We start from the raw sequence: 24,852 nt of genomic DNA, 5'->3' as shown, positions 1-24,852 counted from the left end.
CATATTCAGCTCTGACGATTGATTACTGTTCTGTCTCCTTTTCCAATCATAGACTGAAACTTGCATGTATATGTTGCCTGCTTTAATCTGTAAATAACTCTATTTTCTCTTCTTCCTAGCTAACAAATACTTAGTTGGTTTACTATAGGATTGGCAACAGGTATTGTCTTTGTTGTGAGACTTGCGGTAAAGCAATAAGCCTCTTGGAACTAAGAACAATTTGAATATTTTAGGATCTTTGGTACAAGTGACCATTCATCAATAAGCTTGCTGTGACAGAGCGCTGCAGGGACTGCTTGGCTCCTGCCCTGGGTTGGACTGATAAAAGTCATGCTGAGATCGTGGACTCCGTACCATTTGTACAGTTTATCTACAGGTTGTGCTCTCAACCATCTTTTTATCACACACGTAGCTCTACACCATCTGTAAGCAGGAAGGAGAGGAAGAGATGCCTCCCAGCTTCTACCCACTGTCTTTTCCCTTTTTTCCTGTTCCCCCTTAGACTCTGTCCCCTGAAGCCTTATACAACCCCAGCTGAAGCAGGCAACAGCTGTCTCTACTTCCCCAACGAGGGTCTAACCAGCTTCAATTCACCTCTCTTAATTAGACCTGGCATCACAGAGGGCTGGCTCAGCAGTTCCTGCTTAGCACCCTGTCACACTTGCCTGTGTGGCAAGCGAGACAGGAATGTCCACGGGGACAGTCTCTGACTCCATGGCAAGACTGTTTTAAAACCTCAGGTGTTCACATTTGTTACTGAGTTGATGAAATCTAACAAAAGAACATAGCATCAGTTTGGGATGTCCACACTGCTTTTCGACAATCTGTCTGCCCTAAGGCAGGCATTCACAATCTTGAACCACTCCAAACAGTGGGACACTGACAAGACAAAAAATATCATAAATCACAAACGCCAGCAAGGCCTTGAAATCTGGACTTTAGAAACTAGAGCAGGTATGGATAGGAGATATGGATAATTTTACCGCAAAGAGGCTTCTGGGGACTATGAACTAATGACACACTGATTTGGCAAGGGGAGCCAACTTCAGCACAGTGCAAAAATACATGTTTTCATCTTGATATAGGCCTAAATAATACTGCAGTATTCTCTTATTTCCATCCCGGTGCCATGATGCTTTACGGACATCCACATTTATTTCGCTGTGGCTACAATAAAGTATTTTATAGTCAAAACAAACCGAATGATAGGAGACTATAGAGTGTTATTATTGCCTTGTTTGTCCCAGATTGTTAGCAAGAATAACAGGTGAGGTAATACCTTTCATTGGACCAAAGCTTGTGAGAGTTTACACAGATGTGAAAAAGAACTCTGTGTAAGCTTGTCTCTCTAACCAACAGATACTGATCCAATCAAACATATTGCTTCATACACCTTGTCTTGCTCTAGGATTCTAGGCACTTATTGTAGCTATCTGCACACACAGTAATAACAATTTTTAAAAATAAGCATTTTTCATAAAGTGACAGCATTTGCCATAGAGCATAAACTGAATGCCCAGTGTTTGTGCATTCAAGTAGAATAAAGTTGATTGTAAATAAGATGAAACTATTTTTATGTACCTGTAAATTGTTTATATTTAGTGCTTCCTTCATTTGATGTTTCAAGATTGACTGGTTGTCCCAAGAAAGACTGTAGTTTTTCCTGAAAAATCTGTTTTGGAGTCAAGTTCAAAGGCAAATATAGTTCCGTTTTCTCAGACCTAGAAGTATATCAAGAAACTATTAATTAATGACCAAGTAAAAAAAGCCTGCAGAGAAACCCAGAAAATTCTGTGGAAATGTGTGTTCTTTTTCTTAAGAAAAGCTTCCACACATAAAATGATTAATCTGAGGCACGCTGGATAAAATGTACATCCATTTTTTAAATCTTGTGTCTATTAACCCGTGAGTAAGTGTCTTAGGGGAAGCACACTATCTTCTCCGTTAAGTAAAATACATGTACAAGATAATTATATAATAATACATTATAAAAATATTGCAGTCCCTTATTTCGAGATGCATAACTCACCTTGTGAAAACACCACTGCTTTGACAATACAAATTATAGGCCACACCTATTGAAACAGACATTTTCCAGTCTCCAAGTGTGTGCACTAACCACACAGCCTCTGGAATCAGTCCACCCACAAGGAGTAAGTCAAGAGCATATTCAGCTGTCCACACAGAAGAAAGGTTCTTATCTCTCACAGTGCTAGTGACCGCAGAGTGCTGCAGTGGAACAACTCGAGGGTACTGGTCTATGAAACAACATTATTAAAAACATATTTTATTTGCAGACCTTGCAGTTAGTTAAAATAAATATAGAGCTTATAGTGTGGCATTTGATCATCTCAGCTTATTGTGTAAGTCTCTCTCATTACTTTTATAACATGGTATATGATGCAAATCCTCAGCTAGGACAGTTGTCATAGCATCATTAAACTCACAATTCACAATTATAAGTTTTCACAAGCTGAAGCTCTTCCCCTATAGGCTCTTCTCCACTACCAAGTTGCACCCCTCAAATCTAGGAAACTCTCATCCTGCAACATCCATGTTCCAACAGGATTCCAACAGGGACCAAGACCAGAGAGTCCCAGTACCGGGACCAGGGCGGCAGCACAGGGCTGGAACTGAAGCTTCCCTACCTACCCCATGGCAGCCAGGGATGGGGCCAAAGCCTCCTCACCTGCCCCACTGCAGCGCGGGACTGGGGACAGAGCTCATGACTGCCCATAGTAGTACAGGGACGAGGCTGGAGCTCAACAGCATCCCTTGAGTGCACAAGGCTGGGGCTGCTTGACAGTAGAAGCTCTGAACCTCCCCTGGTCCGGCAAATTCTCTTATTTGGGAACCATCAAGTCCCACGAAGGGAGGAGCACCACATATATGGTAAGCATCTTTCAGCAAGTGTGGTAGGTATGTTTCAGTCAAGGCTACCCTAACATCACAATTAGAAAGTGGCCTATTAATCTTAATTGGCTGTTTCCAGTCAAGATGGTCAGAACACCATTTGGTGGTGAACACAGCCTGAATCAACCTGACAAACGTGTGGTGATATGTTCATCTTGTAAGGTGTTCTTCCTCCCACTCTTTCAAAGTTCACACCAGCCTCTGTTGTGGAGTACCAACTTTCGGGACAAGGCACTTGAGGTTTGCAGCAATGTCAGTATTAAAATTATCTCCTTACTGTGAAGGCCAAATGACTCTAAAACAGCATCCAGAAACATGCCCCTGCAAATGTCATTGGTATACCATTACCCCACAATCTCACTATGAACATGACTTTTAGAGCATTTTTCAACTTAAAGGCTCTTAATATGAGCACATGCATGATTATAAACCCTAATGTTGACTGCATCTTGTCTTTAATTAATTAAAACTATTGTCCTTGACAATACTTCCAAAACAAAATGGAAGATTCATGTGCATGTTAGAGCATCTTGAAAGATCAGAGCTTAAACAAGAAACTCTTCTCTCAAAGCAAAACTTCTAAAAGGAACCCTTCCAGTATGCAGGTAGAAAGTACCTAAATTACAAATATACATTTCCAGAAAGCTGCAAGGGCAGGACTAAAATTCCCACTAGAAAGTGCTGCTTGGGTTTAATGATCAGAGTATGTCAGCTTGAGTCACACAGTTACTCTAAGGACAGGCTGCTTGAAACACCTCATCTTGCAAAAGAGCCACATTTCTTATGCAAATGCACAAATGATTTTCTCAACGCATACTAAAGTTTCAAATGATAGCCGGAAAAAAACCAACATACTTCTTCTTTCCCCATAAAGGTAGTGCATGTCAGACACTAGCTGAAGTCCTGAATGGATGACATCAATTTGAGGAGGGGCAGGACCAGAGTTTGATCCCCAGATGTGTGCAGCAAGGCAACTGGCAGAATTGTAAAATTCTGATGTCATATTATTATTGTTTTTAGGGAGGATTGTATCTTGGGAACGCCTTGTTCAAACAACCTCAAATGTGGATCACTAACACTCTGAATCTCTATGAGACATAGCAGTTTGCAAAATAATCCAAATAAATATGTGGATTATACAATAAACTGAGAATATGCTGTATTATTATTTTTAATTATTGCATGAAAGTTTAACTATGACCATGTGAAAATATTCTCAAATTACCACAGCTACAAAATATTTGTTTTGCTGGCACAAAAATATTTGCAAAAATATCTTAATATAACCAAGTATAATGTTATCCTTAATATTAATAATCCTAAAAAAATTAAAATCAGGTCTCTAACAACAGAAAATTTAACCTTTCAAAGTTAGACACAAAAATAAAAGAACATAAGTCATAACACTGAATCAGAGCCTGTTAACATATTTTTTGTTTACCAGAATACCTTGGCTGATATGAAGTGGAGGTAGAATATCAACTTTATGCGGGGGAAGTATATAAAGCAGCTGATTAGTGAAGTAAGCAGCCATGAATCGTGCCATTGTCTGTATTACTGCCACTGCAGCATCAGGATGAACATCTCTGATCATCCACAGTTCATACTGAGAACATTCAGCATCTAAGAGACAGACATCTAATTAAAATGTTTTTGACAGAAACAAAAAATTGCCATAAAAGTATGAACTCGAACTGTTTAATTATTGCCAACAGAACTGTTTGCACTAAACAAACTGTGCCACTACCCATTTCTGAGCCCTTAAAACAGAAAACACAGAGGCCTCCTAGGATCAATTACTAGTTAGTAATAATTCCCTTTGAGGATTTCTTATCATTACAATATAGAAAAGGGCCCAAACCGCTATGCTTAGATCCAGGTCCGACTCTGAACTTTCCCAAAGGTTCTGGTTATTCAGATCTAGGACTTCAATTCAAGGTCTTTTTATAAAGTGAGGGGCTTAGACAAGAATACAAATGTTTCCAAACTCAGTGTGTTTAAGTTTAGGATTGTGACCAACTTTGATATAAACAAATTGACTTAAACAAATTTGATATAAACAAATATAAACAGAAAATGAAAAAACCATGAGGTTTCTCAGTGTCTGATCCAAAGTACATAGAAGTCAACAGAAGTCTTTTCACAACCTTCTTAGATTTTGAATCAGGCTCAAAGAGGGAATTTAATTAATTCATACTTAAGATATCAACTGTACAACTGAAGCTGTCTTCCGAACACTCACTCTAATTTTTACAGACTAGACAAAAAGTTCTGCAGTCAGTTTCTTTAAGAGACAATACTGATTATTCAGAAGTAGGATATTAAGGAACTAGAAACTGAAGAATATAAATAATTAAGGAAATCTAGGCTTCTGTCAAGTCATACAGGAAATCCATTTTCCATCCCTTAAGAAAAAGATGGATTCAGTCTGCAGTGAACTCAGAATTTTTAGAAGAGAATCATGAAGTCAAGTTCTTACACAGATATTTAAGTCAGGTACCTGGTTATTTAAAGAATAACCGCAACACTAAAAAATGAACCAGAATTTTTTTTTACAAGATAAACATACCAGAAAAATCTTCTGTCTGTCTTACAGGCAGCTGAGATCGTTTTAGTATCTCTCTTACAAGATGATCACTCAGTCCCTGAGCCTCACTTAAGTTATAGTGATACAGGTGGCAATATAATATAGCAAGATAATACCTAGTTTGAAGAATTCGTGTCCTCTTTTCTCCTATATTAAAAACAAGAAAGACATGCATAATCATATGTTGAAAAGCAACGGAAAATAAATATAAATAAAAAGACACCCACAAAATCCAAGAGAGGCAGCTGTAGCTGTAGTTCATGATGCAGAAAAACAAATGATCATAATAAAGATTTAGGAAGGCTAAAAATAACAGATGGCCCTCACCTGAAATGTTTCCTATGTAAACATGATACAACTGAGGATCCATAAGTCATAGAGAGAGGAAAACTGGGGAACAGAGATTCTAGAAGATGAGAGCTTATTGCAGATCAGTGCATTACCAGTCAGAAATCTGCCTGGGAGTTAATTCTCCTTCACACAGTTAGCTTTGCATCATATACACATTTCTAAAAGCAAGTCACTGAGGAGTTGTGATGTTTCAAAAGAGAACACAGCTAAAATCAGACATGGTTCCCAGAAAATATATCAAGGAACCAGCATGGAGAATACATGCACACTGTGCTTCATAAGCCACCAGGATAAGATCTGATCTGCTTACAGATTCTCAAATACCTACAAAGTTTCACACATACATTTCTTACATTTAGATCCTGTACTCTGTAAATAACTAGTGATACAAACAGATGGCAGCCTTTCTCCCTGAGCTTGTGGGAAAGGACGAATACAGTAAAAATGAATATTCTGCATAGGCGCCTACGTATTTAATTACATTACCTGTACATATCCCTGCATCTTATTTCAGAAAATTTAACATTATTATCTTCTTTCTGCATGGTTTTGGTCCACATCCATACCCACTGCTTAAAAAATTCCAGTTCCCTATAGCCAAGAGACCTACAAAATTACTTTTATGCTTTTAGCACGTCTCAGATGTCAAATTGGCCCCAACCTAACAGCACCCTTATGCACACCTGGATGGAAACTAAATGAGTACTAATGCATCCAAGTCCTGGTCTGCCTGGTTCCTCTTTTTTATCCAATGTAAAAAAATAAGGTGCCTCCAGTGGTGGCAAAAATATGAGCTATCTTAGCTGAAAGTTACCAAGTTCATCCCTACCATAATGCAAAAACATTTACTGGGTAACCCAGACTTGCAAAATGGGGAAGGGGGAGAGAATACCTATAATTTGCAAAGGGTTAGCACAGGTAATGTATGTATTTTCCAATTGGTCATTTAGGAAGGCTTTGTCCCTTTTCTACCACTAAAGTAACAATATGACCTACCACCCTCAAGTGAGTGGTAACGCTTACAGCTAAAACACTTGCATTATACCATTTGGTACCATAAGACTGCCAAAGGCCATAGATCTACTGGGAACCTTGGAGAATACTTCATAGACTATGAATAACTATGTATGCCTTACTAATGAAGAGGAATTTGATCAGTCTGGAGTTCTTTGCTAAAGCATAAGGAGTAAATCACTGATTGCCCTCAATGACAAAGCATATCATATCACAGATTGTTAAAAGTGCTGATGCAGCAAAAGATTCTATTCGAAGCGTACGGGATGCCATAAGACTGAGCAAGACAGGAACCTTTCTTTGATATTTGTTGGCACTCTAGTAAATAGAAACAAGAATCCTGAGGCATGGCCTGCGCGAGTGTTCTACAGGCAGCTATTTCAAAAGATAAATGAGCAAAAAACAGTGGTTGGCTTCAGCAACCAAACCTCAGCTGAAAATTGCATCCTAAGTTATGTATCTGTTCTACTGGGTTTAAGTCCACCACAAAGATTTTGGTTCTTGAGGGATGCAATGACTCCCAACTACAAACTTTTACAAAAAGAGAGGTGTGGGTTTATGCTCAGAATAATGGTATTCAGACCTGCCTGAGGTAGCAAAGAAAAACATGGAGTGACATATTATAAATTCTAAGAAACGTGGGCTCATTTCTTGATATATCTGGATGAAGAATGCAGAGAAAGGTTGAGAATGAATAAAGAGACATTTTGTAAGGAGTGCATGGTGAGATTGGCCTCCGCTGTCACCTCAGCCCTCTGCTTCCTCCCCGCAGTCTCCACCACTGCTATCGCCAAAGGGGGGAGCAGTTAATCGCTGTGCGAAAAAGTGGGGCCCAGCATCAAGAGTTTGCTCATCCCTGTGTAACGCCAATAGGTCCAGGCTGCTGACACCAGCGACAGAACCTGCGATCATAGGGGTTAAAGCCCTGTGCTCCACCACATGAGCTAAAGGCCAGTGGGCTCTCACCCAAAGCTGTACAGCAAAGACTTCACTCACCCTAGTATGAGGTCTCAGTGCCTCTGAGTACTACACCTGCTATAGGCTGTATAGCATATCTCTATAAAACCGAGGGGAGAGAGCTCTCCTGTCTGCTTAATTATTTCATTCCCAGCAACTGGCAAAAGCTACGTGAGCAGCAGAAATTCTCCTGCTGACCTAACACTGTTCACTATGATGCTTGTGTCAATGAAACTTATCTTGTGTATGTGAGTGACTTATTCACGCGCCCAAGGGCACGTGGCTTATTTTGACATAACCTGTAGTGTAGATAAAGCATTAGAAAGGAATAATCAGTTATACAAATACAAAATGAGAACTGACCAACGAGTTAGGAATATTGCAGAAAATGATCTGGAAGTTCTACTGAGTCAAACAAAATGGAAGTCAACAATGTAATCTTGTTGCAAAAAAAAAAAAAAAAAAAAGAGTGCATATCATTCAGGAAATTAGCAGGAGTGTTATAAATGAGACTTTAAAAGTAATTCTGCCATTCTACTCAGCATTGATAATGTAGCAGTTGGGAGCTATGTGCCCATTTCTGTGCACCCCTCTTTGGGAAATAATGTTGGCAAATTGGAGACACCCACAGGAGAGCAACAAAAATGACTGAAGTCTAGAAAGCACGACCTACAAAGAAAGTTAAAAGAAAAATTTTAGTCTGGAGAAGACAAGGCAGAAGGGGAACATCATAATCTTCAAGGCTGGGTCTACACATGCCCCTTCCTTTCGAAAGGGGCATGTTAATGAGCAGGTTCAAAATATGCTAATGAAGCACTGCAATGCATATGCAGCACCTCATTAGTATAATGGCAGCCGCGGCGATTTGAAAGTGCAGCTTTTCAAATCGCGCGCTGCCCGTGGAGATGGAACCTTCCAAAAGGCCGCCCACCCCCCCCCGCCCCAGTTTTCGAAAGCCCTTCTTCCAATCACCAGATAGGAAGAAGAGCTTTTGAAATCTGGGGCGGGGGGTTCCTTTCGGAAGGTCCTGTCTCCACAGGCAGCGCGCGATTCGAAAAGCTGCACTTTCGAATCACCGCGGCCGCCATTATGCTAATGAGGTGCTGCATATTCATTGCAGCGCCTCATCAGCATATTTCGAACCTGCTCATTAACATGCCCCTTTCGAAAGGAAGGGGCACATGTAGACCCAGCCCAAGTGTTTAAAGGGTTTGTAGCAAGAAAAGGAGCAATAAATTATTCTCTTCATCTATCTGGGACTGGATAGAAGATAATCAAATCAAATTGTAGCAAGGTATATTTACAGTAAATATCAAGAAGAATATCCTAACTGTAAAGGTAATTAAGTTACGAAACAAATTAACTAGGGAAATTGCAGCATTTCAATCACTGAAGATTTTTAAAAAAAAGTTAGACAACTATATCTGTCAGGAATGGTCTATAATACTTAGTTCTACCTCAGTGGACTGACCTATCAAGATTCCTTCCTGTCCTAATTTTCTATGACTCTACCGTGGCTCAAATCATGACAGACATCCATTGCACCTAACCCTTCTACTTTTCCCCTCTGTCTACCAACTATGTCCACTCCTTTTCTTTTGCCTATTTGTGTGTCTTGTTAATTATATTTTTATTATTGCCCTCACTAACATTTTATGTCTCTAACAGTGCTTTTCTTACTGTCTGTTCTTGAAGCTTTGACAAGTTGTCAAACTATTCAACAGCACACAGTAATTTGTTGGCCATCCCACGAAATAGGAAGTATCTGATGACAAATACAAGGCTATAAGTCATTTACCTTTTATTTGTTTCTTTAAAAAAATAATTTTTAAAAAATATAAAGCCTCCTATCTAGCCCTTGCCCTTCCTGCATATCTGAAAACTACTACTTCTCCTAAGACATGAGTGGCTGTATTTAAAGGCAGCCACAGAAATAAAGCTCCTTCCTCAGCCTTGGTGGGTCCTAAGCTTTTCTCAGAAGCTCACAGCAGTTTCCAGTTTAGGCACTCTCTATGGCATGATCTTGCTGTCTGTTGAGCTACAGTCATCTCTGGCCAGCACAGAGAGAAGAGGGAAAACCAAATTCCATAGGCTCCTTGGCCCCTCCAAGTGGTACAGGGCAGGGAAAACCTTTACCAAAACCAGAAGTCCTCTTCCCTTGCTAAAATGGGGAGAGGGCAGTGAACGAAGCCCTAAGTCACCCTCTTCTTCGGGTTTGAGCCCAGGAACTCGGCAAAAGCAGTTCTCTGCAAATATCTCCAATAACAGCTGTGTGACAGCTATGACCCTCTGTACCCTCCCCCAGCACCTCTCTCACTTGCATGTTCTTCGTTTTGGCATCTGAAAGCACCTTCTCTCCTCAGCTCCTTGGGCACACTGAGCTAACAGAAGAGGAGCCCCTTTTAACCAGTCTCATCTGGTTCTTAATTGGCCCCAGGTATTTAGATTAGTCTGACTCACTTGACACTGAAAACCTTGTAACTGGCTGCAGATTCTGTAATTGGCTTTATTGCCCTGCCTGATTCTGTCAAGCTTCTGCTAGTTCTGGGTTACCCTTCGTTAGTTTATCCTGGGAACTGGGACATGTTTAGAAGAGCTGTTTAACTTAGAAGACTGTGCTGGTACAAGAACAAATATGTATAAAATGGGACATAATTAATTTTAGGCTGGAAATTAGAAGGAGGTTTCCAACAATCGGAGGAATAAGGTTCTGGAATAGCCTTCTAATAAAAGCAATGGGAGCAACATAATTAGTTTTAAGATGGAGCTTGCTAAGTTTATGAACAATGCTACCCAATCGGGTTGTTTGCCTCTCTGGGAACTGGGCTCAATCACCTAGGAAGTCTGTTATTAGTCCTATATTATTCTATTTGTTCCATGAATGGATTTCAGCTAGGCTACAGTTACACTACAATGCTTTGTCAACAGAAGTCATGCTCAGGAGTTTTCCCGACAAAATTTCTGTTGACAGAGTGCAGCCACGCAAAAAACCCTATGAGCACTCGGCTCTGTCAACAGAGCAGCCGCACTGCCCAGCTGTTCTCTCAACAAAACAGGCACCCAGAAGCACAGCACACAAGGCTGCCCCATTGATCTGGATGTCCCGTCTGTCAAGAGAAGGCCCCCAGAGCAGCCACACAGCTTTTTGTTGACAGAATCTGTCGACATCACCGTTACGTCTCAAAGCTTCGAGGAAGAATGCTGCCAGCGAAAGTGCTGTGTTTTGTCTAAATAATGTTGACAAAATGAATGTTGTGTATGTACACTCCACAAGTTTTGTCAACAAAACCAGGGTTTTGTAGTAATTATCCTTTGGTTTTTCAAATTTACTTAAAAGTCGCCTGGACTTTCTTTTATTCCAGCACAAATTTTCATTTTAAGATAGATGCTCTAGAAAACAGGTGTCTTTTACAGATGTGCCAACAATATGTTAACTACAGCAAAGCAAATATGAATAGCAAAGCCAGAATATTTTGCAGACAACTGAAAACTGAAAAGATGAACACTGCATCATTTTCCCCTTGCCTTTTGCTTTGGTTTCTTGAAGAGACCGCTTCCACAAATCCATAGATTCTTCGTATGAACCTAAAAGAAACTGCTCCTCACCTTTAAAAAAAATACAAAACAGTCAACAAAATTACAAGGTATTCACATCTTTTTATGCAAACACAAATACGTATCTGCTTCTATCTTTGTTATTAAATACATGATTTTTAAATGCTATGCCAAAAAGATGTCACAAACGATAGTACAATTCTTCAGCAGATACAACAGTTGCAAATTTCTCAGTCTCTGGAAAATGACTATCATTACAGCCAAATGACTATTTGGGGGTTGGCTGAAAACAGTACTTGTGTATTACACAGTTTTCGGCTTATACATTTTTGACTGCTAAATCACTATTCAAATAGAATTAAAATTGTTACAACCTATTTTAACAAAGCTTTCATAAAGTCACTTTTTAGCATACTAACAGTAAACAATCTCAGAAGGGTAGCTGTACTAGTCTGTAGCTTCACAAACAAGCACTCCTCTGGCACCTTAGATACTATCAAATTGATTAGCCTAGCTTTTGGGCATAAAACCCATCTGAGGAAATGGATTTTGCCCTGGAAAGCTCATGACCTAATAATTGTGTTAGTTTCTAAGGTGCCACAGGACTACTTGTTAACTATAAATAGGGAAAAGCTAATTCTAATTAAAAGCTTTATGGTTCAAAAACATTAAATATCTCATTCATGGTGAGAAGCATTTCCTTTCGTTATTTCAACTTTCACATCACCTGCCTTGTTGTTGTAATAATATAGCTCAAATTTATATAATATTCCCTTTCGTTCCAAAAGACAAATCTTCCAATAAAGTAAACTGAAATTTTCCCCACATGACAACATTAGCTATATCTAAAGAACATGGAAATGTTGTGGGGTAATTCGTGGAAGCCAAGTGAACAACCAGCATAACAGAAGATTGAACATTTTTGCCAAAGACACCATCATAAGCAAACTCCTACTCTGGGGGAAAGTGACATGGAATTTTGAAAATAATATCCGTAAGATTTCAGCTGAGGAAAAAACATACAGTGATAAGTTTCAGAAGGGTAGCTCTATTGGTCTGTTTCATTAAAAAAACAATGAACAGTCCCATGGCACCTTAAAGACTAGCAAATTTATTTGGACGTAAACTTTCCTGGACTAGAACACACACTATTAGATGCATGAAGAAGTGGGCTCCCACGCACAAAAGCTTATGCCCAAATAAATCTGTTAGTCTTTAAGGTGCCACAGGACTTCTCAGAGAAAATGGATGAAGACTATAACATATAACTCACTAAACTAAATGTAAAAATATTAAGATGCTTTAGTTATGGGTCCACAGAGATTTGATGAATTCCTGTTATAACTATCTCATCAAATAAATCACAGATCAAGTCAATTATTGATAGCAAATAAATTGCACCTAATTTAATACTCCAGCCATACAATTGTTAGCTGATTTCAGTTTCTTCCAATGTACTAACCAATCACAGAATTAACCTTCCAGGTTTGTTCTAAGGTCTCTCCTGAAGATTGCAGGATTGCTTGTATATGACTTAGAAGTTGTGAAACAATGGATTCTTCATGTGCAATTTTCATTTCAGTTGATGGCATACCAATCTGAGATATTTTTCTGTTTAGCTGAGTCTGATACCAAAGCACTTGTTTATATAATAACTGCCACAATACCGTCAACCTGCAGATCAAAAAGTAAGACAATCTAAAAAAAAAGTATAGGTTAATTGAAATAGAGGGCTATTTCTGTCTTATCCCTCAAACTTACTTTTTATTTTATATAAGGCCAAGAAGCAATACTACAGTTAATTTTTTCAGTGTTTGCACAATAATTTCATTTTGTGCACTCTATTTCACCAATTACAGTTACAGTATTATAATTATGATTTCTTCACACTTTCATCTGTTTTCTTGGAAATCTTATGCAACTATATTTTATGTTATTGTTTTGCCTTTGTCTACCAAAATGTCTACTGTAAGCATGGTTATTAATAAATTATATCTTTTAGTGTTCAGAAGACTCATCCTAACTCGTGCACACCAGTGTTCTCCTCATTCTATTGTTTTAATGAACTTCTTCCAAACTTAACAGTACCTTTGTCAAACAAACAAATATATAAGACTCTGTTTCACTCTAATAATATGGAATTACCTCACCCTCTTCAATACATCATAATTTTTTCATGGTATGAATTGGTGATGAGATAAAATGCTGCTGTAATTTTTTTATAATAAAATCAGTGAGAAACTAATTATATCCCATTTTTAAAAGGTTTTTCATACAGATTAACAACCATACCTGTTTTCTGGCTTTTCTCCAAATTTTACTGCATGAGGAGGTATCTTAAGCAGAGAATTCAATGAGGGAAATTTATGACCACTGCTCCCATCAAGAACTTGAAAAATAGGCACAATCAAAGAGTCAAGCTCCAGAGTACTACTGTTAACATCAGAGAATGTAGACATTATCTCATAATGAGGTATGAACATCCCATTTAAACTAACTGCAACCATTTTCAGCAAATAGAAGCACCCCAAGAGGTATTTTGAGAACAGATCTTGTGGCTGAATAAGTAACAGTTTCACAGTCTGTGATGTCAGCTTTACCAAATGCCCAATTGTCTTTCTGTCTCTCACATCCCAGTACAAGACAGTTAAACACTGATGAAAATGTTTTAAGACACAATGAATCCATAGGTTATTATTTACAGACTTGTTTAAGAGTGCATCACGGTTTAGTAAAGGGCTTTTAATGAACTGGAGAATGTTGAAAAAGTGGGTAGTGCAGACTATAGTGTAATTCAACAGCCTATCTTTTTCTTGCACATTTTTTGAAATCCCTATCCCCCAGGCTGCAAGAAGGTTTTTCTTAATTGAATTTAGTTCCATAGATAAATCATCTTTTGCATCAGTGTCATCTTTTGCATGAACAGTATCAAACATTGATGCAAATTCCAACCGGCCTTCATCAGCTCTCCTGAAAAATGAGTCTTGTCTCTGGCTGCAGAAAGTAGAAGAGTTATTTTGAAAGTGCTTGTCATCATCAGATTCATCTTCATAATCCTAAACCAAAGTGAGAGAACACACATGTAATCTGATTTATGTCTAGATCAGTGGTGTCCAATAGGATTTGTCCCAATCATCATACCACCCTCCCCCCCACAAAGCCAGGAACCAGGCCCCCCTCCCCCACTGCAGAGCCAGGCACCAGCCCCCCACAACTGCTAGTGACTCATCAGAGCTACCACAGCTGGAGACTGCACCAGCCCCGCGGCTGGATACGTGCATCACCACCCTCCCAAATGCTTGGCCCCCCACCTGGAAACACGCGCCTGAACCCCACCACTCCCAAAGCTGCCAGGAGTCTCACCAGCCACTGCCATCATGTGCTTTTCCCACAAGGGGGGAGGGGGCACGTAGGGGGAGCGGAGGGTGCTCCATTCCCCACAGCACACGTGCCAAATGGGAGGCGTATTGAACACCATGGGTCTAGATCCTTGAAAGCAGGACTAGTGAAGAGGCACAATGAAGACTAACAGCCCTTATAAATGAAACTTCTATCCACTACAATTTATCTAATATTCAAAAGGCAACTAGCACTCCCAAATGAGAGCTGCAATACTCTCTCAATCAAAACTGAAATCCTGTCCTTACTGTCTGGCATAGTAAAGAGGGTAGGGAGTAGAGTGGTGAGAGAGAGAGAGGGAGAGTGCATCTGGCACCACTATGCTCCCCATACCATTTTGCTGACCCAAACAGCAAGGACAAATGTTTAGTTATATATGATGCAATGGTCCATGAAACATTCTGCTCAGCATGTAGGCAAAGAGAAATTTACTTAATCAGAAAAGATATCTCAAGAAATCAAAGTACATGGCAGGACTGGACAGTTGGCTGTAAAGCGTGCCATATGCCTGTTCTTCGCAAAGAGATGTTAAGATCTAAGAAGTGTACAAACAGGAATGCATGTCAAAGCTTAAAATTGAGGATAGATGTCCATTACAGTTCAAGGTGCAATCCCAATTGAATAAGATTTTGAACAGCAAAAAAGTGACTTAACATTATGCATTTTCTTAGCAAGTATTTTTGGAAAAGCAAATTAATTTCTGAAAATATTTGTTTTAAGATGTTTGAAAACCATTAACATCCCTCAAAAACAAGTGATTAGAAGATCAGTGCATTTTCTAGAACTTATAAGCCAAAAAAAATCTTCCTATGAATTTATTTGAGGCAAAATCATTGAAGCAAATTTGATAAGAATATAGTAATCCCTCAAGACACACACACTCGAAATGCGTGTACCTCGGGTTTACACGAGAGGGGCTGGTTGGGGGCAGACAGACCCACATTGCCAGCTGCAGTGTCCCTGGCCGGAGGGCCAGGAGACCCGCAGCTGGAAGCTGGCAGAGCCATCCATGGGGGTCCTTGGTTGGTGGTGGGAAAACCTACAGCCGTGCGGTGGGGCTCCCAGCCCAGCCCCAAGCAGCAGCCCCAGATGAGGCTGCCACTTGGTTCCCCGATCCTCTGCTTGCGGGATCCAAGAAACTGATCAGCCATGAGCTGGTCAGTTTCCCAGGTCCCGCAAGTGGCAGGGAGATGGGAATCAGCTGATGGCTGGTCAACTTCTCGAGTCCCACTAGTACAGGGGAGCCAGGAATGAGGCTGCCAGTTGGTTCCCAGCTGCCTGCCACTTACGGGACCGGGAAGCTGACCACCCATGAGCTGGCCAGTTTCCCAGTTCCACGAGCCACAGGGAGACCGAAAACAGGTTACCCTGTTTCCCAGCTCCCTGCAACTCTGGGAGCCAGGAAATGATGAGCTGGTCAGCTTCCCAACTCCTGCAAGACCAGGAGAGCTGGGAACCAGGCAGCAGCCTCGTTCCTGGCTCCCCTCTACTAGTGGGCAGCCTGGTTCCTGACCCCCCTTGACTTGCATGAAAATTCAAGTTATGCCAGGGTTGCTGGAATGCAACCCCCGCGTAACTCAAGCATCTACTGCATAATATTCAGAATGACTTAAAATAGAGCTGCATCAGAACTAAAATTCCAAAAAGTTAGATTTTTTTCAAAATCATAAAGTGCCAAAATAAGATCAGAAGCATTACAGTAAAAGCCATGTTATCTGGAACTTGGATAAACGGCACACTCTGTTAACCTACACTCGGGGTGGCTGAGAGGCCCGAGCCAGTTGGTGCAGGGTGGCCTCCCTGGCTGGGGCTGGCAGAGTGGGGCCAGCTTCTTGGATGGAGCTAGCATATTAAGATGCTGTTTCTCTCCCCCCACCCTGTCTGGGGCAGCAGAGCAGGACCAGATGTCCTGCTAGGACTGGCAGCAGTGGGGCAGCCTCCCCAGTCCTTGGGAGCAGGGTCAGCCAAGCGTGGCCAGCAGCCCAGCTCAAGTAATAGAAAATTTGATTATTCAGAAACACCTGTTCCCCAGGGATGCCAGATAATCAAGCTTCTACTGTAATTGTACAATAAGAAGGAAAGAGCCACTGAATACCTGAAAATCTTCTGCTCTCTCATTTAGTTCTGCTGTTTCTTCTTGCAAAAATTTTGGAATGGCAGAAAAGGTAGATTGTTGGTTTTGATGCTGTTTCAATAGGCTAGCTTTTAAAGAAGACAATGAGCACAACTGGAGCCTTTTCCTTTTAGCCTAGAGGAGACAAAAGTAAGAGAAACTACATTATGCATTTATTTGTCTCAGGTAACACCCACACCACACTTGATCAGTGGTGTCCAACAGGATTCATCCTGCTCACCACCCCCCACAGAGCCAGGCACTAGCCTCTCCCCCTACCCCCACCCCTCCAAGCCATGCACCAGCCCTCCCAACTGCTGGAGACTCACCAGAGCTGCTGCACCCAGAGACCACACCAGGCCCCAAGGTGGCAGACATACACTGTTCCCCATCCCGTCCCCAACCGCTGAGCCTCACAGCTGGAGCCACACCAGCTGTTGCTGCCATGTACTCTTCCCACAAAGTGGTGGGGCACACGCAGGGAGCAGAGGGCGAGTGGAGGGCACTCCATTCACCACACCATGGTGTCCCGTTTGCAACATGTGGAGTATTGGGGACAGCGGTATTAGATACTTTCTAAACATAGAAGAAATTATTCCTGACCTAACTTACAAGCTAAGAGCCAAACAGGAAAATATACAAAGGGCTAAATAAAACGAGCATATCAGATAAACAGGAGATGGTATTTGACCATGCAGTATCAGTGTAGGGGTCTAGTACAGATCACCTAATCAGACAGAAAAGGTGGAGGAGGCTTTTTTAAAACAACAAAATCACTCAAAGCACAGGACTTGGTGATGATGGGAGACTTCGACTATCCAGATATCTGTTGGGAAGATAACACAGCAAAGCACAGATTAACCAACAAGTTCTTGGAATGTATAGAAGACAATTTTTTATATCAGAAGGTGGAGAAGACTACTCGGGGGCATCTGTTCTAGATTTGATTTTAACAAATGTGAGGAATTGGTTGAGAATTTGAATGTGAAAGGCACCTTGATGAAAGTGATCATGAAATAATAGTGTTCATGATTCTAAGAAATGGTGGATGCGAGAGCAGCAAAATAAAGACAATGGATTTCAAGAAGATCGCCTTTTAGCAAACTCAGGGAACTGGTAAGCATGATGGGAAGCAAAATTAAGAAGAAAAAAAAATTGAGAGAGTTTGCATTTTTCCAAAGAGACATTGTTAAAGGTGCACGAGCTCACTATTCTACTATGTAGAAAAGATAAGTAGCATGGCGAGAGACCACCCTGACGTAACCATCTTGAATTATCTAAAACTCAAAAAGTAGTGCTATAAAAAATGGAAAATAGATCAAAGTACAAAAGATTAATATAAAAAAAAAATAACACAAGTATGTAGGACCAAAATTAGGAAGGTGAAAGCACAAAAAGAGTTCACTCTAGCTAGACACATAAAGGGTAACAAGAAAACATTCTACAAATACATTAGAAGAAAGAGACAGGCCAAGGACAGGAGAGGCTCATTGCTCAATCATAAACAAAAAACAACATTAAAAAATATGGACATGGCAGAAGTGCTTTATGAATTCACTGTTTTGGTTTTCAACAAGAAGGTTGGTGGTGACTGGACGCAATCAATAGTGAATGCTGGAGAAAAGGAGGTAGGTTCAGAATTCAAAACAGGAAAAACACAAATATAGTTTACTTAGAAAACTGAGATGTTTTCCACTCACAAGGGACTGATGAAATGCATCTCAGAATACTCAAGGAGCTGACTGAAAATATACGACCTATTAGCTATAGTCTTTGAAAAGTAATGGAAGATTAGAGAGATTCCAGAAGACTGGAAGAGGGCAAATATAGTGCCCATCGATTAAAAAGGGAAATAAAGAAAACCGGGAAACTTCAGAAAAGTCAGCCTAACTTCTATGTCAGGAAAGATAATGGCACAAATAAGGAATCTATCTGCAAACATCTGGAAGACAATAAGGTAATAACAAACAGTCAGCATGGATTTGTAAAGAACAGATCATGTCAAACCAACCTGCTAGCTCTCTTTGATAGCAATATCAAGCCTTGTGAATAAGAGGGAAGTGATATATGTGGAACACCTAGACTTCAGTAAGGTATTTAATACAGTCCCACATGACCTTCTTATCAATAAACTAGGGAAATATAATGTACGTGGGCTACTACAGTAAAATTCCTTTAATCTGACCTCTGATGGTCCAGAAACCCTGATGATCTGGTATGTTGCAAAAAGAGTCCCATTTATGGAGATAATCTGGCAAAATTTGAGGTCTGGCATACAGAAGTCCCCCGAGATATGCATGCCTCAAAATTCATGCAAGTCAGGGGCTTCAGCAGTGGATTGGGGCTGTGGGAGGGGAGCGGGGGCGGGGCGGGGGGGGCTAAGCCTGGCGTGGGTTAGGTCTGCAGGAGGGCCAGGAAAGAAGCGGCTATAGGCGCTCCTGGCCCCGGAGCTCCAGGGAAGCAGAGGCTGCAGGTAGCTCCCGGCTCTGCAGCCCTGGGAAAGAGGCATCTGCAGGTGCTCCCGGCCCCAAGCACCCAGGAAGCAGCAGCAGCAGCAGAGCTCCTGCCCTCAACACCCGAGGGCCTAAACACAAGACAATTCACCCTTTTTAAAAAATAAATAGGGATGCCTTTTTGGCATCCCAAATACAGGACCATCCCACCCAATATGGGATGGCTGGTCACCCTATGAAGCGAGAGGAGCACAATAGTTGTGAAGAAGCTGGTGACATGCAGGGGTGGTGAGCTGCAGCTGGGCGTGGGAGTGGTGATATTCAATAGTCCAGAAAATTTCATAATCTGTCATCTGTCTGGTCCCGGACGTGCTAGATTAAAGATATGTTACTGTATAAGGTGGTTGCATAACCAGCTAGATAACCACTCTCAGAGAGTATTTTTTTTTTATCACTGGTTCACAGTCATGCTGGAAGGGCAGAGTAAGGGGAGTGTTCCACATGGACAAGTTTGGGGACCAGTTCTGTTCAGTATCTTCATCAATAATTTAGATAATGGCATAGAGAAATTGTGCGTATCAAGTTTGCAGATGATACCAAGATGTGAGGGATCGTAAGGGCTTTGGAGCACAAAATTATAAAACAAAATATGCTGGACAAACTGAAGAAATGATCTCAGGAAAACAGGATGAAGTTCAATAAGGACAAATGTAAAGTACTCCACTTAGAGAGAGGAACAATCAATTTCACACATACAAAATGGGAAGTGAGTCTCTAGGATGCAGTACTGCAAAAATGAATCTAGGTGTCAGAAAGTACCACAAACTAAGTATGGATCAACACTGTGACTGGAGTATGGTGTTCAATTCTGGGCACCACATTTTAAGAAAGGTGTGGAGAAAATGGAGAGGGTCCAAAGAAGAGCAACTAAAATGATTATAGGTCTCGACAATATGCGCTATGAGAGAAGATTAAAAGAATTGGGTTTGTTTAGTTTGGAAAAGAGAAAGCAGAGAGGAGACATGACAGTGGCTTTCAAGTAGCTAAAAGAATGTTAAAAAGAAGAGAAAGAAAAATTATTCACCTTAGCTTCTGATAACAGGACAAGAAGCAATGGGCTTAAATTGCAGCAAAGTAGGTTTAGGTTGGACATTAGGAAAAACGCCCTGTCAGGGTAGTTAATTACTGGAATAAATTGCCTAAGGTGATTGGAGATATTTAAGAACAGGTTGGACAAATATCTAAAAGGGATGATAAAGATGGTGCTTGATCTGGCTGTGAGCACAGGGGACTGGACTTGATGACCCCTTGAAGTCCCATCCAGTTCTAGTATTCTACGATTATGTGTACTTACTTGCTCATTATCACTGGGAAATATAACATTCAGACTAACTGCACTTTCATCTAGCTTGCTTTTAACTTACACCCTCAAGTTTACCAAACTGCAATAAACCTATACAACTATGTATTCACACTAATTCACTTCAAACTCCACTCTTCCCATCCCCAAATCCAACAGCAATCATTCTCTCATCATATTTGATTTTGTTTTTCCTAATCTAGTAAGAACTGTCTTCTTCATTCAATGAAATTCATGGTGCCCTCAATACTCTCGCAAAGAATCCTTCTCTTCATTTCTCAGTTGATCCCACATAGTATTTTTTACTGATGCTTATAATTCCATCCCTTCTTAGGGTTTTCATAAAACTGTACCCCTAAACTCTCAATAGTAACGAAGAGGAAGCCATGCTAGTCTATACACTATCAAAACAAAAAGCAGTCAAGTAGCACTTTAAAGACCAGCAAAATGGTTTACTAGGTGAGCTTTCGTGGGACAGACCCACTTCTTCAGACCATAGTCATACTAGAACAGACTCAATATTTAAGGCACAGAGAACCAAAAACAGTAAGCAAGGAGGACAAATCAGAAAAAGATAATCAAGGTGAGCAAATCAGAGAGTGGAGGGGTCAGGGGGAAGGTCAAGAATTAGATTGAGCCAAGTATGCAGACAAGCCCCTATAGTGACTCAGAAAGCTCCCATCACGATTTAAACCATGTGTTAATGTGCCGAATTTGGATATAAAAGCCAGCTCAGATGTTTCTCTTTCCAAAACGGTGCGATAATTCCTTTTCAGTAACATACATACCTTTAGGTCATTGACAGAATGCCCCATTCCATTAAAATGTTGACTAACTGGTTCCCCCAACTCAGACCACTGCAACGAATTATTAAAGACCTACAACCTATCCTTAATCAGGATGCCACACTCCAGAAGGCCCTGGGTGACATGCCTGTTCTCTCCTACAGACAACCTCCCAACCTCATGAGGATCCTCACTAACAGCCACAGTCTATACCCCAGGAATACCAGTCCTGGAACCTTTCCCTGCAACAAACCCCGCTGCCAGCTTTGTCCACATATCTTCTCTGGAAATACCATCACTGGACCTAACCAGGTTACTCACAGAATCACGGGAACTTTCTCATGCTCCTACTAACATTATATATGTCATCATGTGCCAACAATGCCCAGATGCTTTGAATATTGGACAGACTTCTAACTCCCTTAGACAAAGGGTCAATGGGCACAAAACAGACACCAAAACACTCCAGATCCACAAACCAGTTAGTCAATATTTTAATGGAATGGGGCATTCTGTCAATGACCTAAAGGTATGTGTGTTACTGAAAAATCTCTAATGGAAAAACAAAAATCAGTCAGCCAACAGTACCTTAGGTGTTATCAGACCTTGATGTATCCTTTCAAGCCTCTGGGCTGAATCAAGCAGAAGTGAACGCATAACTCCAGATGGTAAAAAATTATCAGAAAACCTAAGAACCGTAACCATATACCCATCAGACACAATGAGGAAGGGTAATCTTGAGTGTGAAGTCACAGAAAATCTCTGTCTCATAAGATCATCTTCTGAGGCAGATGAACCAAGAGAATGGCTAGAGTCTTGAGATACATTCTGTTGCGGTCTGAGAAATAAATATAAACATATCAGAAAAATAAACAGGCAAAATATCAGACAAATTGTTTACAAATAATTATTTTTCTAGTTTACATAATTGTTCTCCAAGACACATTTTTAAAAAATAGTGCACAAACACAAGATGACTAAATAACAACATAAAAATTTTAATGTTTCATCAGCTGACCTTAAAGTGCTTTAACAAAGAAGATTAGTACCACTATTCCCATCCTACAGATGGGAAAACTGAGACACAGAGAGATTAAGTGACTTGCCGAAGGTTACCCAATAGTCTAGTAGCAAGCTCTGGAATAAAATCCAGGTCTCTTGAATCTCAGGTCAGTAGACTCTACTCAGTAGTCTGCCTCTCCTATATAAAAATAAAACTCTGATTTTTAAATCAGCCACTGAAACCACTTACAATAAAACCACGTGTATGCAGGTTACTTCAAATTCTTTTTTTGAGTTATTGGCCATTTTTTCCTACATCTGTATTTACAAAGGCTACGTCTACACGTGCACCCAACTTCGAAATAGCTTATTTCGATGTTGCGACATCGAAATAGGCTATTTCGATGAATAACGTCTACACGTCCTCCAGGGCTGGCAACGTCGATGTTCAACTTCGACGTTGCTCAGCCCAACATCGAAATAGGCACAGCGAGGGAACGTCTACATGCCAAAGTAGCACACATCGAAATAAGGGAGCCAGGCACAGCTGCAGACAGGGTCACGGGGCGGACTCAACAGCAAGTCGCTCCCTTAAAGGGCCCCTCCCAGACACACTTTCATTAAACAGTGCAAGATACACAGAGCCAACAACTAGTTGCAGACCCTGTATATGCAGCACGGACCCCCAGCTGCAGCAGCAGCAGCCAGAAGCCCTGGGCTAAGGGCTGCTGCCCACGGTGACCACAGAGCCCCGCAAGGGCTGGAGAGAGAGTATCTCTCAACCCCCCAGCTGATGGCCGCCATGGAGGACCCCGCTATTTCGATGTTGCGGGACGCGGATCGTCTACACGTCCCTACTTCGATGTTGAACGTCGAAGTAGGGCGCTATTCCCATCCCCTCATGGGGTTAGCGACTTCGACGTCTCGCCACCTAACGTCGATTTCAACTTCGAAATAGCGCCCAACACGTGTAGACGTGACGGGCGCTATTTCGAAGTTACTGCCGCTACTTCGAAGTAGCGTGCACGTGTAGACGCAGCTAAAGTTACACAAATGCCTGAAACTTAGTTGGTAGTATAGCAGAATTTAAAGCCAATAGCAAGATACTAAACGATTTAATATTCGGGAGCTTGGTAATGTTGTGGATTAATGTGCTAGCTTTTCATCTGTGGAGACGTGAACTTAAGATTTAGGTCACAACAGAAAAGGAGTTTGTTGGTTTCAAGCAGATCCCTAAAAAGGTTTTACATCCTGATGTAACAGATGCACTGCTCAAATAATGACATAACTGCAATAGCACAGTTGAGCTGTCTTAGATATGATAATGGAAGACACTTTAGAAACACTGGGCTTGCAGGAGCTAGGAAATTGACCAGCCCACCAGCCCTGGTGGGGTGGTCAGTCTCCTGGCTCCCAGAGTGGTAGGGATTGGGAACCAGGTGGCACCCTGGTTCCCATCTCCTCACCACTTGCGAGACATGGGAAACTGACCAGCACATGGCTGGTCAGTTTCCTGGGTCCCGCCAGTGCAAGGGAGTCAAGAACAAGGTTGCTACTTGGTTCCTGTCTCCCTGCTACTGGCAGGACTCGGGAAACTGACCAGCCATGTGCTGGTCAGTTTCCTGGATCCCACAAACTGCAGGGGGAGCTGGGAACAAAGCGGCAGCCTGGTTCCCAGCTCCCTGCCACTAGCAGGACTCTGAAAACTGATCAGCACATGACTGGTCAGTTTCCCGGGTCCTGTCAGCACAGAGGAGATGGCACCTAGGCTGCTGCTTGGTTCCCATCTCCCCACCGCTAGCGGGACCCAGGAAACTGACCAGCCACATGCTGGTCAGTTTCTTGGGTTGCACAAGCAGGGGGTTGGGGGAGCTGGAAATCAAGTGACAGTTTGGTTCCCATCTCCCCGCCACTAGCGGGAGCCAGAAAACTAACCAGCCCTGCCACTCTAGGAGCCAGGCACCATTTCTCCCAGGCCTCCTCCAGGGGTGGTGGCTGCCTGCCTGCTTCGCTTCCCCCACTGCGGGAGCTTGGTGGGCAGTCACAGAGCAGCTCTGAGTTGTGCTTAACTTGCATTAATGTGAGTTAAGCAAAATTTAAAGTCACGCATTTCAAGAGTTTACTGTAGCTGCTTTATTTATCAGATACTCTACTTTCACACATAACTGCAATATTTTCATATGCAATTTTGTAGCAGTCACAATTTGAAAGTTATGGTAAATTAATTCTTGAGCTACCAACATTATCCTTGAATTAAAATATAATCCACATTTTTTACACTTTCAATAAAATGAATTTCTTCCATCATGATAAAACAACATGTAGATTTTAGGTAAGGTTAATCTCAGAAATATCTAAAAATG

At 41.3% G+C, this 24,852-nt stretch overlaps 1 protein-coding gene across 1 annotated transcript in view; it reads right to left on the bottom strand.

Moving 5' to 3' along the window:
* Positions 1 to 24,852, bottom strand: part of CPLANE1 (ciliogenesis and planar polarity effector complex subunit 1) — a 166,032-nt gene that overhangs the window by 107,953 nt on the left and 33,227 nt on the right. The window contains exons 10-18 of the mRNA XM_074995640.1: positions 22,076 to 22,325; positions 16,872 to 17,024; positions 13,670 to 14,433; positions 12,840 to 13,051; positions 11,348 to 11,428; positions 5,483 to 5,647; positions 4,363 to 4,536; positions 2,030 to 2,258; positions 1,582 to 1,721 (exon numbers count right to left, since the gene is read on the bottom strand). Of these exons, the coding sequence (XP_074851741.1) occupies positions 1,582 to 1,721; positions 2,030 to 2,258; positions 4,363 to 4,536; positions 5,483 to 5,647; positions 11,348 to 11,428; positions 12,840 to 13,051; positions 13,670 to 14,433; positions 16,872 to 17,024; positions 22,076 to 22,325 (2,168 nt within the window). The remainder of the gene's footprint in view (positions 1 to 1,581; positions 1,722 to 2,029; positions 2,259 to 4,362; positions 4,537 to 5,482; positions 5,648 to 11,347; positions 11,429 to 12,839; positions 13,052 to 13,669; positions 14,434 to 16,871; positions 17,025 to 22,075; positions 22,326 to 24,852) is intronic.

This window comes from Carettochelys insculpta, chromosome 5 (assembly GCF_033958435.1).
Source record: "Carettochelys insculpta isolate YL-2023 chromosome 5, ASM3395843v1, whole genome shotgun sequence".
Taxonomy (NCBI): domain Eukaryota; kingdom Metazoa; phylum Chordata; order Testudines; family Carettochelyidae; genus Carettochelys; species Carettochelys insculpta.
The sequence above is the reverse complement of the archived record's forward strand: the minus strand, read 5'-3'. Positions and strand labels throughout refer to the sequence as shown.